Source organism: Schistocerca cancellata, chromosome 4, assembly GCF_023864275.1.
Source record: "Schistocerca cancellata isolate TAMUIC-IGC-003103 chromosome 4, iqSchCanc2.1, whole genome shotgun sequence".
In the NCBI taxonomy this organism is placed as follows: domain Eukaryota; kingdom Metazoa; phylum Arthropoda; class Insecta; order Orthoptera; family Acrididae; genus Schistocerca; species Schistocerca cancellata.
In genome coordinates this window covers 734,281,045-734,297,635 of record NC_064629.1, presented here as the reverse complement: position 1 = coordinate 734,297,635, position 16,591 = coordinate 734,281,045, and the positions used below count along the sequence as shown (strand labels likewise).

The 16,591-nt window shown below is 38.7% G+C and overlaps 1 protein-coding gene across 1 annotated transcript in view; it reads left to right on the top strand.

Moving 5' to 3' along the window:
- LOC126183837 (collagen alpha-1(XI) chain-like) overlaps positions 1-16,591 on the top strand; it is a 533,300-nt gene that overhangs the window by 494,611 nt on the left and 22,098 nt on the right. The window contains exon 27 of the mRNA XM_049926098.1: positions 3,981-4,165. Coding sequence (XP_049782055.1) covers positions 3,981-4,165 — 185 coding nt within the window. The remainder of the gene's footprint in view (positions 1-3,980; positions 4,166-16,591) is intronic.

Genomic DNA, 16,591 nt, shown 5'->3' with positions numbered 1-16,591 from the left:
TAAAAACATGATCTGTTGTTGTGTATGATATTCCTGAGCTCTTTGTTGGGCTCTTTATATCCAGAGTCATGCTACGCATACACTGCTTGAAAAAAAAAAAAAAAAAAAAAAATTGGAGCACCCAGAAGACATGGTCAGATCTCATTGTTACTTCTTACACACATGCGCCATTTAATCATGGAATATCTAGATTTGTGGAGCATTCAGATATGACAGTGACCCAGTGTTGGACAGCATGGGAACATGAAGGCGGGCCCACACATTGTCAGGTTCCAGTCAGCCACGTGTGACCACTGTATTGTGCACCAAGCACATCATAACCTCTTCACATCTGTGCCTGCCATCTATGAACAATAATAGACTCCCTACAACACGCTATGTCATCCTGTACCATTGATCAGGAATTAGCAGCAGCTGGACTAGGGAACTACCATTCCACACATAGGCTGCCATTAACACCACAATGCAAATGACTGTGTTTGGAGTTGTGCCACAACCAGAAAGCTTAGACAGCTGAGTAATGGTGCTGCATTGTATTCAGCTGTCAGTCATGTGTCTGCACTACCCCAGATGAGCATTGTTGGCAAGTGTGGTGGCAATCTTGGTAGAGGTCACATTCTTTCAATATTTCGGAAAGGCCCAGCAGTATTACTTTTGGTGTCATGTTGTGCAAAGCCATCAGGTATGACTTCAGGTCATGACAGGTGGTGACTAAGAGACCTCTGATGACACAGTGGTTCATCAAAGACATCATACAACCTCATGTGTTTCCTCTCATGTGACAGTATTGTGGTGTCATTTTTCAACAGGGTAATAGTTGTCCACCATTTTTCAATAAGGCAATACCCATCCACATGTGGCTCATGTCTGTGTGAACTGTCAGAACAATGTTGAGGTACTCCTGTGGCTAACAAGAACCCCAAATCTGTTTCCGATAGAACATGTTTGAGACCAGCTTGGGCATCACCTCCATCCCATTGCAAGTATCCAGGATATCGAGAACCAGTTACATAATTTTTGGGCCAAATTCTATCAGGAAAGGAAAAAGTAGTGGCTGTGTGACACACTTTGTATTTAGGCCACAAGGAGTGCAACATCATGCTAATAAGAGGGCTCATTTTGTCAAGTTCTTTGTAGATTTGACTTGATTTTGTAATCAATAAAATGACACCACATACTGTCTCAACCCATGAAGTTTCTTTTCATTTCCTACTCCCTTTTTTGATTGTTTCACATTTTTTTGTCAGGCAGAGTATTTATAACACCTGAAAAATATTGTGCACAGCTGCTCTGTTTCAATGTATTTATATTTGGGTCACCAGCTACTGTTAAGTACAAGAATTTTTTAATGACTTTGTCAAGTAGTACTTCAAATTTTGTTAGAAAAACTTTTATCCTACAGCTTGGAGAGTGATATATCCCTAATACTAGACATTTGCCCTCCTGAAAATTTGTTTGAATTGCTACTGCTCCAGACCACACTTTTCTACAATATGCAATTAGACATTGTAAATATCCATTTATACTGCTTATTTAATGGAAATGGATAAATAAAAAATATGCTCACCAAGCAGTGTTAGGGGAACACACACACACAAAAGGATTTAACTTTTACAAGCTTTCAGAGACAGTGGCTTCTTCTTTTGGCAGAAGAGTTGAAGAAGAAGTAAGAGTGGTGAAGGAAAGTACTGGAGAGGTTTAAGGAAAGGGGTACAGTTTGGAAAATTCACTGAGATCCCTGGGTTGAGGGAGACTAACCAGATGGGATGAGAAGGAAAGACTGATTGCTGGAGACTGCACTGGATGAGATTTGAAAACCTGAGAGCTTAAAGCTGGAAGACAGGGTAATATGCAAGACAGGGATTACTACTAAAACATCATGCACAAGTTAATAAGAGTGAAGAGGTAAGTGCATTGCATGTAATAGTGGTGGGAGGGGGGACGGCGAAAAATAGACTTGTCAGAAAATGAAAGATGTAGAAAACTAAAATGGAGTGAAAAAAGGAGTAGTTATTGTGAAGAACTGCTGAGATGGAAGGAATTAACGTAAATGAATGCCAAGTGAGTGGTAAGAACCAAGGGCATGGTGTAGTGCTAGTTCCCATCTGCAGAGTTCTGAGAAACTAGTGCCTGTGGGAAGAATCCAGATGCACGTATTGTGTAAGAGGCACCAAGGTCATGGCTATCATGTTGTACAGCATGCTCTGCAACAGGGTATTGTGTGTTGCCTGTATACACCCTCTGCCTATATCCATTCATCTTGACTGATAACTTGGTGGTAGTCATGCCAATGTAAAAGGCTGAACAGTATTTACATAACAGCAGGTATAGGATGTGTGTTGTTTCACAGGTGGCTCTCCCTTTGATAGGATATGTTCTGCCTGTTACAGGGATGGAATAGGTGGTGGTAGGAGGGTACATAGGGCAAGTCTTGCAGCAGGGCCAGTCACAGGGGTAGGATCCATAGGGTAGGCAGATGGGTGCAGAAGGAGCATAGGGTCTGACAAGGATATTGTGGAGATTGGAAGGGTGACAGAAAGCTATTCTAAGTGTGGTGGGCAAAATCTCAGACAGAATGGATCTCATTTCAGCGAATGATTTTAGGAAGTCATGGCCTTTTCAAAGTAACTGATTAATACATTCAAGACCAGGATAATGTTGGGTGACAAGTGGTGTGCTTCGAAGTTGTTTTTTGGAGGGATCAGCAGTGCCAGGATTGGGTGTGATGGCCCATGAAATCTGCTTTTGAACTATGCTGTTGGGATAATTATGCCCAGTGAAGGCTGAAGTTAGAGTTGTGGTGTATTGCTGTAAGGACTCTGCATCCAAAAAAATTTGTTTGCTCTCTGCTCTTCCATTCTTCATTGTCGTGCTGGCACTTGTCATTACACCGGAACAATTATTATTACTACTACTACTACTACTACTACTACTACTACTACCACTACTACTACTAAAAGTTAAAGTTTAGATTCCAATGAAAAGTGAGGGTTTAACAGCAATTATGCTATTACAGGAACAATTGTCATTAAAAGCGAAAAGGTCATCAAGAAATAAGAAAATACATATCTGGTAGAAATGTTAGTCACTCACTTAAGAAATGAATTTTGATTCCTTGATTGAAATGAAACAAATGTAGAATAGCATTGAACAAAGATCAAATGCATCAAAAACTGCAGTATATATATAAGTAGGTACCATGTATAGTAATAACAAATGACAATGATTCTCATTTGTTTCATTGTACCAGTAATTTAATGTTGTGAAAACAAAGACTGTTACATCCCTGCTACATTCTAGCATGGAAATTGATTAAGAAAACTTTAAGGCAGCTTGTGTGTCATATCCATGAAGTGTGCAATAATTTTCACTGTCAGATGCTCATGAAAGCTCTATCAGGAAATCTTATGAAGCTCTGGTAATATGTAAAGTCAACGAAAGTATGCACACCTTCCATCCAATATCCTATGGATCAGTCACCTTAGTCACCTTTTTCAAATGCCATAATGGCTCCTCATCTTGGAACCTGGTATGTTTTATTAGATGATAAACGTTCTACAGAAATGAAAGTAACTCCAATTGTGTCCCAAGGAGGTTTAATAGTGCCCCTAATTCTCTCAACATACATTCATGCTAGCAGTGATCAATTGCAAGTAGGTGATCTCACTTTGTAATGTTCATTTCAACATTTGACTTTTCATTACTTAAATACATTTTAACTCATTTAACAGAATTTTCTTTAAATCCATAAAAAGAGAGGTGGAAATTGTAAGTGTACGTCCTTTGCAGGAAGTGTTCCTGATTTAGTTTTGTTGCTTTACCGGACATTATAATATTAATCTCAAGCATCAGGAAATATGAGAAATAGAATACTGTTTTACAGAATGGAAGAATAAGCCATTAACCTTGCTGTATGTACTTCTTTTTGTTGATTATCAGTCTCTCATAGTGTAATAACAAAATAATGCTGTTTTTTCTAGGATGGTACTGGATTGATCCCAATTTAGGAATGCCCGATGATGCCATATATGTGTACTGCAATATGACTGGAAGTGGGGAAACCTGTGTATTTCCTGACATACATTCTCGTCAGATGCCAAATATCCAGTGGAGGAAGGAAAGTGACAAAAATGAGTGGTATTCCAATCTTCGAGGAGGATTCCGGGTAAGGACTGCCAAAATCTACACAATCTCTTCATCTTCATAAGAGATTTTTTATTTTCATTATTATTTCTGGACAAAGTGGCACATTTTACATAGCTAGAAGTACAATATAAGAAAAAGAAATACTTTATAAGATGTATGCATATTGCTAATCCACAAGTAATTAAGTTGAGAGAGTTGACTTATTAACTTGTACATCCTTCCAATATTCCTCATTCTCAAGGTTTCTATGACAATCACAGATGACATTGTTGTTTTATTGAGCACTTTTGGTTCTCTCATGCAGTTAGAACAGAAGCTCTATTATCCTTAACTGAGTTAATTCTGTGAATAGAACAGTTTCAAAATTTAGCATGAATTTTTACCTTTTAACCTTAAATTGTAACTCTGTAGAATTTCAGGATTAAATGGACTTAAAATTGACACAAAAACATGATTCTTCATGATACTACAAAAACAAATTATAGGAAATAGTGTATAGCAATTTATTCAAATCATAATGTACACTTATTAATTGTTGTTGTTACATTAAAAATTACTTATATAGTTCACTTATAAAAAGTATAGCTGATGAGATGGAGCAATATTCTAAAGTTCATAGTTCTCCTGTGAATGAACAGTGATATTTATATAATAAAGTTGATATTCAATGATTTCCTGACTATATTATCAGCTTGTCTTTCATGAACTCGTCCACATCTTTGTATCAGAGTATCATGTAGCTTCTTCCTTGGTAGGTCTCGATTCATGTTCAGAACTTATTTATCTTTCTATATGTTGAAGATCTGCAATCCAACATATTATGATAGCTGAGAATATAGCTTTAATTTATGAACAAGAAGCATAAACTATCTTTATTTCTCACAGTACATGAATGGTCAGAATACTGCCTGATTTGCTGTATGAAATGAGTATCAATTGATACCATTTTCATTAAAAATATTAAATTACATATTGTATTTGTTATGTACCAAATAAATCAGCTGATGGTGACGAAATAATGAATTACGTGAATGAATAAGTAATTACATCATTGTTGGGCATAGCAACCAGCTCTTTCAGAGATGGAATTTTTCCAGAAAAACTAAAGTTAATCAGGATTGTACCAGAACACAAGAGAAGGGATAAGAAGGACCCTACACAAGTACAATCCAGTTTCATTGATATCAGGTTTCTAAGAAAACTGGAAATACTTATGAGTTATAATAGATTAGTTGTTCGTCTGGACAAACACAACATCCTTGTACCATCACAGTATGGTTCCAAAAAGGGTAAATCCACAGAATTGACTACTGTCAATCCAGTACAATATAGTATTCAGTCATCTGTCCATGAAATACTGATACAAAAGCTGGAAAACTATGGCATTTGAGGGCAATCAGGTGAGTGAATACGATCATGCCTACACAACAGTAAACAGTATGTACTAGTAAAGAACAAATGCCAGTCAGAAGTTAGGGTAATTTTAAGATGATCAACTTTTGAAAAATGTACAAAATGCTTCAAAAATCTAGATATCTAAACTTTTACTTCTTTGGGCAAATATTAAACAATAATATACACTGAAGCGACAAAAGTCATGGGATACCTCCAACTATCGTATCAGACCTCCTTTTGCCTGACATAGTGCACCAGCTCAATGTGGCATGCACTCAACAACAAGTCCCCTGCAGAAATACTGAGTCTTGCTGCCTCTATAGTTGTCCATAATTGCAAAAGTGTTGCTGGTGTGGGATTTTGTGTATGAACTGACTTCTTGATTATGTCTCATAGATGTTCTATGGCATTCATGTCAAGTGATCTGAGTGGCCAGATTATTTGCTCAAATTGTCCAAAATGTTCTTTAAACCAATTGCAAGGAATTGTGACCTGGTGACATGGTGCACTGTCATCCATAAAAATTTCATTGTTGTTTGGGCACGTGAAGTCCATCAATGGCTGCACCTTACTGTCATTTCTTACCAACTGAAATTAGGACTCACCTGACCAGCCCATGGTTTACCAATCATCTAGGGTCCAACTGATATGGTCACGAACCCTGGAGAGGCACTGCAAATGATGTCACACTGTTAGCAAAGTCGCTTGTGTTGGTCATCTGCTGCTATAGCTCATTAACACTGTCCTAATGGATACGTTCGTCATCCCACATTGATTCCTGTGGTTATTTCATTAAGTATTGCTTGTCTGTTAGCACTGGCAACTCTATGCAAATGCAACAGTTCTCATTCATTAAGTGAAGGCTGTCAGCCTCTGTGATGTCCATGGTGAGAACTGACACATGAAATGTTGTATTCCTGGCTCATGGTTGACTGTGGAGCTTGGAATACTGAATTCCCTAACTGTTTCTGAAATGGAATGCCCCATGCTTCTAGCTCCAAATACTATTCTGCACTCAAAGTCTGTTGACTCCAGTTGTGCAGCCATAATCATGTCAGAAACCTTTCCACATGAATCACCTGAGTACAAATGACAGCTCTGCAAATACACTGTCCTTTTATATGTTGTGTACATGATATTACCACCATCTGCATGTGTGCCTATCACTATCCCATGACTTTTGTCACCTCGGTATATATCACAAAAGATACTTCAGATTGGATTACTAGTGCTAATACCCACATCCAGAACACATGGTGGAAGAAAAAGACAGGTACAACACATACACCACCAACCTACAACTCTTCAAAAAGAGCGTTGGTACTCAAGTATCAAGCTATTAAGAAGTCTGCCAAAAAACCTACATGATAGTACACTTGACGATAACGTTATAACTTTCCTAAGAAACTAAAAGCCTACCCAATGGAAAATAAATTTTACAGCATTAAGGAATACCTATTACATTAAATGTAATCAGTGGCATTAATGTGTAATTACAATGGATGCTCCATAGGTAATAAGTGATACTGAATGTTTTCTGACTTTGGCATGTCCAATATTACATGTACACTTGCTGTGCACAATGTAATCTTCCAACTAAAATTCAGTTTAGTTCAGTACATATATTCCAGCTTAAATTCTTATCTAGATTTAGTCCTAGAAATCTGACAAATTCCAATTCTGCTATATGAGTTGTGGCTAGAAAAAAACCGGACTAGTACTGGTGAAACAATAAAATGAATGCAATAAGGCTGAAAGTCGCGTGGCCTGTCACGTGACTCTCGCTCCGCCTACTGCTCGAGTTTCATCTGCCTCCTGCACTCAGTCTGCCCGTGGCGCCTGTTTTAAGTAGTTGACGTTTTGTCTGTGCAGCGGAAAATGTTGAGTGTACAGAAAGAACAGCGTGTTAACATCAAATTTTGTTTCAAACTAGGAAAATCTGCAAGTGAAATGTTTGTAATGTTATAACAAGTGTACGGCGATGATTGTTTATCGCGAACACAAGTGTACGGCGATGATTGTTTATCACGAACACAAGTGTTTGAGTGGTTTAAACAATTTAAAGATGGCCGCGTAGACACCAGTGATGACACTCGCACTGGCAGACCATTGTCAGCAAAAACTGATGCAAACATTGAAAAAATCGGTAAACTTGTTCAACAAGATCACCGTTTAACAATCAGAGCAGTGTCTGAGTTAACAGAAGTTAACAAGGAGAGTGTTAGGCAGATTCTTCATGAAAGTTTCAACATGAACAAAGTGTGTTCAAAAATGGTTCCAAAGTGTCTCACAATTGAACAGAAGGAATGCCGAAGAATGATTTGTTCTGACATCCTGGAAAACATTGAAAGTGATCCCACCTTCTTACAAAATGTTATTACTTGCGATGAATCATGGTTTTTTACTTACGATCCCGAAACTAAATGCCAATTGATGCATTGGAAAACTCCTGGTTCTCCACGACAAAAAAAAGCACGAATGTCAAAATCGAAATTCAAGGCAATGATGATTGTTTTTTTTTGACATCAAAGGGATTGTGCACATTGATTGGGTACCAGAGGGACAAACAGTGAATCAGAATTACTACATTAGCGTCCTGGCTACCCTACGTGAGCAAGTACGGAGAAAACGGAACGATTTGTGGAGAAAAAAGTCATGGATCCTTCACCAAGACAATGCCCCAGCTCACAGTGGGTTGTCAGTGAAGACGTTTTTGGCAAAACACAACATTCTCATCTTAGATCATCCACCCTACTCACCTGATTTGGCCCCCTGTGACTTTTTTCTTTTCCCTAAAGTCAAGTCAGCTTTGAAAGGAACTAGATTTGAGACTGTTGAAGCAGTAAAAGAAAAAGTGACGGAAGTAATGTATGGACTTACCGAAAATGATCTGCAGCATTGCTATGATCACTGGAAAATTCGTATGGAGCGGTGTAGAGACCGAGGAGGAGAGTACATTGAAGGAGATAACATGAAATTGTAAATAATTGTAAATAAATGTTTTTTCCAGCATCAGTCCGGTTTTTTTCTAGCCGCACCTCGTATGCTTATTTATATGGCTTACTTTAAGTTTCTGGCATTTCTCAATAGTGGTTCCTGAACTATACTGTAAGCATTTTTGAGATGTTCAAAGTATTTGGCTGGAGCCATTTTCCTAGCCTATCTAGTGTATATTAATGATGAAGTAATGATTTTTTCTTTGCAATTTGAATTAAAACTGATGTATTATTAACAAACGGATGAAGAGTTGATGGCCAGAGCACTAACATAGGATAAAAAAGAAAATATAGAATAGAGCCTTGATAGATACCTTACATTACTGTTCTCCAGTCTGAATGTCAGTTTGCTGTGTTTGAGGAGATACTCATTGTTCATCTTCTATTACATTGGCAAGATCTTTGATTAATGTATGATGCTGGAAGTTGTTATATGCTTCACACATCAATCTCTCTATAGATGTACAAATTTTTGCAAACTGTTGCCTGTTGACATCTCCGTGACCTTTTTTTGAACCAAGATGGATCAACACTCTCTGCTTCAACAGCATTTTCTGTATTTCTTTTATTAAACCACACCAGGCCTTTCCCATCCTTAATATACTTACTCAGCATGTACTTCTTCAGAGAATAATTTATGAGGGCATGGAGAAAGGTAATGCTCCCAAATTTTTTTATGTCAAAACTCATAAAGATTTCTAAATAATTCAAGTGTTATTACCATTATATATCTTTATAGTTCATGTCTACATTTTTGTGGCCCACTGTCACTAGAAGGGTCTGAATAGTAGGGTGTAACATGGCAGTGTATAACTATGTTGGTGCATGAGAAACAGCATTCTGTTATCGAGCTTCAGATTCAAAGAGTTTCTCCACACATGGGAGCAGTCTCTCCTCCAGCAAGACAGTGCCAGACTGCACACGAGCACTGTGACATCTCCAACAATCTGACACCTTGTGTTCACTTTCACCGATCATCCTCCAACAGTCCCAACTTGGCCCCATCATATTTTCACCTGTTTCCAGAAATTAAAGAGCACCTTCGAGGACTTCCCTCCACCACACACCATACGGTGGCTTGCAGAGTACCTTTGTAGATGTAGATCTAGATGTAGATAGTGATGAAGCAATGAAAGCACAGATGAGATTGTGGCTCCATCAACAAAGTCAAACATTCTACGGTTACAGTAGCAGTAAACAGAACTCTCACTGGAAGAAATGTGATGACTGTGATGAGAAATACAATGAAGTGACAAAAGTCATGGGATAGTGATATGTAAATTCACAGATGGTGGCAGTATCATGTACACAAGGTACGACAGGGCAGTGCACTTGTCGGGCTATCATTTACACTCAGGTGATTTAGTTGAAAAAGTTTCTGATGTGATTATGGCTGCACAACAGGAATTAACAGACTTTGAACATGGAATTGCAGTTGAAGCTAGATGCATAGGACATTCCATTTCAGAAGTCATTAGGGAATTCAATATTCTGAGATCCACAGTGTCAAGGAGTGCCAAGAATGTTAAATTTCAGGCATTACCTCTCACCACAGATAACGCAGTAGCCAATAGCCTTCACTTAATAACCAAGGGCAGCAGTGTTTTATAGTGTTGTCAGTGCTAACAGACAAGCAATACTGTGTGACATAATGGCAGAAATCAGTGTTGAATGTATGATGAGTGTATCTGTCAGGACAGTGCAGTTAATTTGGCATTAATGTCTATGGCAGCAGACGACTGACATGAGTGGCTTTGCTAACAGCATGATATCACCTGCAGCATCTTTCCTGGTCTCATGACCTTATCAGTTGGATCCTAGATGACATTTTCAGCAAGATTGTGAATACAGAACGAATAATCACAAAGCTGTTCACACCATAGACAGTGCCCAGAACCAAAATAAATATAATGATCATTGCAGAATACTGAAACTTGAAAGATACAGCATATACATAGAGCTAATTAGTGTATTTCAGACTCTCTCCGTGAGCTTTTGCTCTGTCTTTAGCAGAAAACAGGAACATGATGGCAAGGTTGTAATCACTGTTGCAAGAGATAGCAATTATAATATAATATAGAATGCAAAGAGGCTCATTCTACAGAAATCACAATGATTGCAAAGTATGCTGTCTAAATATGATATTTCATGAATTACTGCACCAAGCTGAATGCCCAAGAGCATTGAAATTAGTTGATTCACCAGAAAAGCTTAAAATCAGACATTTCAGTGGCCTGTCTGTTGAAATAGGTCATAAACACTGCAATACAAATGACTGCATAAACATTATATTATGATTAGTAAACAGCATAAGGATATACAGGGTGTTACAAAAAGGTACAGCCAAACTTTCAGGAAACATTCCTCACACACAAAGAAAGAAAATATGTTATGTGGACATGTGTCCGGAAACGCTTACTTTCCATGTTAGAGCTCATTTTATTACTTCTCTTCAAATCACATTAATCATGTAATGGAAACACACAGCAACAGAACGTACCAGCATGACTTCAAACACTTTGTTACAGGAAATGTTCAAAATGTCCTCCATTAGCGAGGATACATGCATCCACCCTCCGACGCATGGAATCCCTGATACGCTGATGCAGCCCTGGAGAATGGCGTATTGTATCACAGCTGTCCACAATACGAGCACGAAGAGTCTCTACACTGGTACCGGGGTTGCATAGACAAGAGCTTTCAAATGCCCCCATAAATGAAAATCGAGACTGTTGAGGTCAGGAGAGCATCGAGGCCATGGAATTGGTCCGCCTCTACCAATCCATTGGTCACTGAATCTGTTGTTGAGAAGCGTACAAACACTTCAACTGATATGTGCAGGAGTTCCATCATGCATGAACCACATGTTGTGTCATACTTGTAAAGGCACATGTTCTAGCAGCAAAGGTAGAGTATCCCGTATGAAATCATGATAACGTGCTCCATTGAGAGTAAGTGGAAGAACATGGGGCCCAATCAAGACATCACCAACAATGCCTGCCCAAACGTTCACAGAAAATCTGTGTTGATGACGTGATTGCACAATTGCGTGCGGATTCTCGTCAGCCCACACATGTTGATTGTGAAAATTTACAATTTGATCACGTTGGAATGAAGCCTCATCCGTAAAGAGAACATGTGCACTGAAATGAGGATTGACTCATTGTTGGATGAACCATTCGCAGAAGTGTACCCGTGGAGGCCAATCAGCTTCTGATAGTGTCTGCACAATCTGTACATGGTACGGAAACAATTGGTTTTCCCTTAGCACTCTCCATACAGTGACGTGGTCAACGTTACCTTGTACAGCAGCAACTTCTCTGACGCTGACATTAGGGTTATCGTCAACTGCATGAAGAATTGCCTCATCCATTGCAGGTGTCCTCGTCGTTCTAGGTCTTCCCCAGTTGCGAGTCATAGGCTGGAATGTTCTGTGCTCCCTAAGATGCCGATCAATTGCTTCGAACGTCTTCCTGTCGGGACACCTTCGTTCTGGAAATCTGTCTCGATACAAACGTACCGTGCCACGGCTATTGCCCCGTGCTAATCCATACATCAAATGGGCATGTGCCAACTCCGCATTTGTAAACATTGCACTGATTGCAAAACCATGTTCGTGATGAACACTAACCTGTTGATGCTACGTACTGATGTGCTTGATGTTTGTACTGTAGAGCAATGAGTCGCATGTCAACACAAGCACCGAAGTCAACATTACCTTACTTCAATTGGACCAACTGGCGGTGAATCAAGGAAGTACAGTACATACTGATGAAACTAAAATGTGCTCTAACATGGAAATTAAGCATTTCTGGACACATGTCCACATGACATCTTTTCTTTATTTGTGTGTGAGGAATGTTTCCTGAAAGTTTGGCCGTACCTTTTTGTAACACCCTGTATATGTTGTGAAAACAGATTATGCATTGGTATCATTAAATCTGAACTGTGCAGTAGAGATCATAATTATATGAAGAAATATGTCACAGCCCTTCCTGATACCAAATTAAAAGATCACCTTAAACAAATTCTGACTAAAAATATGTCTTATTATCAATAAGAGTTAAACGACTTCTTGCTTAGTCTTCATACAAAATAATATAAATTTTATTTTGTTCCTAGTATTTCAGTTTCATGGTAATCGACAATAAATTTACAATCAACAAAAGCAATAATAACTGTAATACTGCCCTTGAACATTAACAAATTTAAAATGTTTTGTAACCTCAAAACCATTTCATGTTTGCATACATGAGTGCCCAAGAAGGGGCAAGATTCCAAAGTAGCCATTTTTGATGGAACTGATTCGGTGAGCTTAAGAACTAAATTAGGTGGGAAGTATACTGAATGTATCGTATGTCAAACAGATCATAGGTTTCACTCAGTATTTTTGGAAGATGGATTACTTTGATACTTAAAAGGAAAACATACATTATTAAAATTCCACCTCTCTGATTTAACAGTATAAAATTAGCATCCCCATATGATAAACTCCTACACATCCAACAATACAGAAAATAAATCAAGAAATAGTCAAAAAAGATAGTCTTGTTCATACACCAAAAATGTCAGTTTAACCCAAAAAGATATAAATTATAAATCCAAAAAACATTTGGAGATTGGGGAAAATCCTGTTGGATGTTAAGAAAAACAATCTGCGTAAATGTCATCAATTACTACTCTTCAAAGTACAGGAAAATGATGTAAGTTTTAAAAATGATAATTGAACTCAGATACCAGCTATAACACATTGTTTGCTCACAAAACTAGACATCACCTCAAGTTAATTTATTTACTGAGTTATTTTCATGCTTTCTATTTATCAACATTGGCTAGCATAATTAAAGTTTAACAAAATCTGTTTTCAGAGCTACATTTTGTGGGTTCTTTGGGTGAAATGTAACTCAGTCCAACATTCAAAGTAATGAATGTAGGGGAACCTACCAAGAAAATCTCAAATTGGCCAGTACTACTGATTCTTAACAGCCTAACAGCCGAGGACTGAACTGACATTATCTTTGTGTTCCCAGTCTGACACATTACTATGCAGCAATGAAACTGGATTGCTAAACTGTGTCTTGAGCTGTGTTGCACTCCATAAAGTCTGAGTCCCACAGGGCTAGGGTATCAAACTACCATCCATCATCTAACTTCTCATTCTGTTCATAGTTTGTATGAGGCAAAAAAAAATTGCTGGAGTGGAATACTTTTCTGCCTTATAATTTCTCATTTGTTTCTTCTCGCCTGGCACATAAAATGATATTTTCTCTTTTTCATTGTTGCATTTGGGTATGTCGATGAAGTATAGATGAATACACCTAGAATACTGTGAAATTGTGCTTCGTAAAACACAATGTGGTGTCAGCAATGAGTGGCAGGTCTTCTTTCACTGCAGACAAATGGTAAGCCATGGTTGTGATTAAGCAGAGCAGCAGCAGCAGTAGTAGCAGCAGCAGCAGTAGTAGTAGTAGCAACAGCAGAACGTATCCTTGTGGAAATTGGGGACATATTTTGGACAGGTATAGTGAAAGCCACATTTATTTTGTGCTGGGAATATGCATCGGAATCCATGTGCCGTAGTGTTGGACTGGTCCCTTTCTGTAGCTTGATACAGGTTCTATGAGGAATTGGCAGAAAAATAATTGTGAACTATTTAAGAAATGTTCTGTAAATATTCACATTCACCACCATTGTATGACTGTGCTGAAACCACTACTTTGCAGGGGAAAAGTCATAATTCTCTAGACTAACCTGCCAACTGAACAAACCCAAGTTACATAGTCTTTGCCAAAGCTAGAATGTTTCTCATTATATACTAAATGTACAGTTTAGTGTAATCATAGACAATCATCTGTAGAAATATGTGAGAATTCTTTAATAAAACAAAAGTCTGTCTCCCAGATTCCAGGAGGCACCTGTTGCCCCCTCCCCCCACTCCCGCACCCTTCCCACCCCCTCCCTCGCGCACCCCCTCTCCAAATCCAATCCTCCATGTTATTGCGCATTGCTCACACCTCTCCCTGCCAGTGGGCACAATGACCTCTCTGGTTCCACGTTCCCATCTTCTCACCTGGTGCCTGTCCCTCTCAACTTTCAACCACCCTTCCCCAATCCTCACTCTTGGTCTCTGCCTCCTGTCTCTCCCCTCACCCATTCCAAGTGACACAAGCCATTCACCATAGCACAATCACTTACAGAGTCTGTGGGTTATCTAGAGCAGAAACCATGGGCAGCACTCACAGACAGTTTGTCCATAAGCAGAGTCTGTGGGGCAATCCAGGGCAGAGTCTGATGCACAGTACTCACTAATTAGCCTGAAGGCTAATCTTTAAGCAGAGTCCAGATTGCAACGATGTCAATAACTATGTACTAAACTTGAGGCAGATGGAGCATGGTGAGTAGTGCCTGTATCTGATTCTGAACAGCCTTATTTACAGCCCTGGTTGAGTAGGATTGCCTAAGTTACATGGTTCCTCTGATATATCTTAGAGATCATGTGAAGGCCAGTGTTGCCTTCTCAGCTATATTCTGATAGTTCACAAACTGACACTAATTGGATGCACACTCCATGTTGTCATCAGCAATTTCCCTAATCAGCTCCATGTCCTTGTTTATATCTGCTGGCTATATATCTGCCTCAGTAGTGCCCTTTTTGAAGTTGTGATGTGTCTTTAGAGCCAGCTCCATATTTATGTCTTCTCTTTCCTCCTGGGATACAACACTAAGTCTTACAGTACATCTGAAAGCTTTCATTTGTCTTTCAAACACAAACTGTCAGATCATTTTGACTCATTTATCTACAGTGTGACAATTCAGCATCTTATCAGTCACGAATTTTGTCAGAGTGGTTTTATGGACACTTTGCAGACATAAGGACTATTTTCTGGTCACAAGAGCCACCAGATTTCAATCCTATTGAGCACATTTAAGATGTTAAGAGAGATATGCATGCCACAATCTTAGTTAATTCTCTTTCTTTGTGTTGTGGATAGTTGTTAAGAGGTCATGCATGTAATCATGATTCTTTAAACATCCAGGTTCTTGTGGGGTTTATACCATGACAAATTGGAACAGGCATGATGACAAAAGAGAGTTTGCCTACTACTACTACTACTACTACTAATATGATTACTGTTATTATTATTACTATTATTATTATTAGTAGTAGTAGTAGTAGTAGTAATAGTAGTAGCAGCAGCAGTTACATTTAATTATTGTAGGAGAAGTAATGTTAATAGCTGCAGAAACACATGTGCCAAGTGACGATGACGCTAGGTGGTGTGGGCATACAGCATCAAGGTCCTTAGAGCTCTATGTCAATAGCAAGTGGTATTATGTCAACTGTAGTAATAGATGTAGTTTCAGCAATTGCCTGCATCAACAACTGTTTCAGTCCTATCCAAAGGCCTCACATTCAGCCCCCCATCAAAGTTCAATCATGCTGGACTTGTCAAAGGTCTACTCCCCTTCTCCCTGCATGGGAAACACTGTTTTTATAAATTTGTAAATTTTAGAGCACAGTACTCAGTCGTCCTTTTTTTGTAGGTTTTATCTGGCAAATCCAGATTTTGGCTAGTGCCTAGCCATGATCAACTGACATGTATTGAGACTAGAAAACAGTGCATTGATAATGGCTAGTCACTAGCTAAAATCTGGATTTGCCAAATAAAACCTACAAAAAAAGAGGATGACTGATTGCTGCACTCTATAATTTATAAATAACATCACAGTCGCTGAGCGCACCAACTTTCCTAATGGAAGGTAACCTGATAAACATCTTTTTTCCACCAGTCCCTCCAATCAACACTACCAAAATCTCAACATTGAATTTTACCTCTTCCATTTCATACCACCATCCAGCAGTGACTGTATCCCACTCCCATCTAATCAGCCACTGGTTCAGTTCATTGATTCTATCTTCATGATCTAGTGCTAGGGACAAAACACTCTATCCCCATTCCTCCACAATCACAACACTTTGTCTCCTGTCCACTTCACCTGGTCCTTGGACATTGGCTTCCAGCCGATGGTTGCTTAGAAATTTCTGTCCTTAT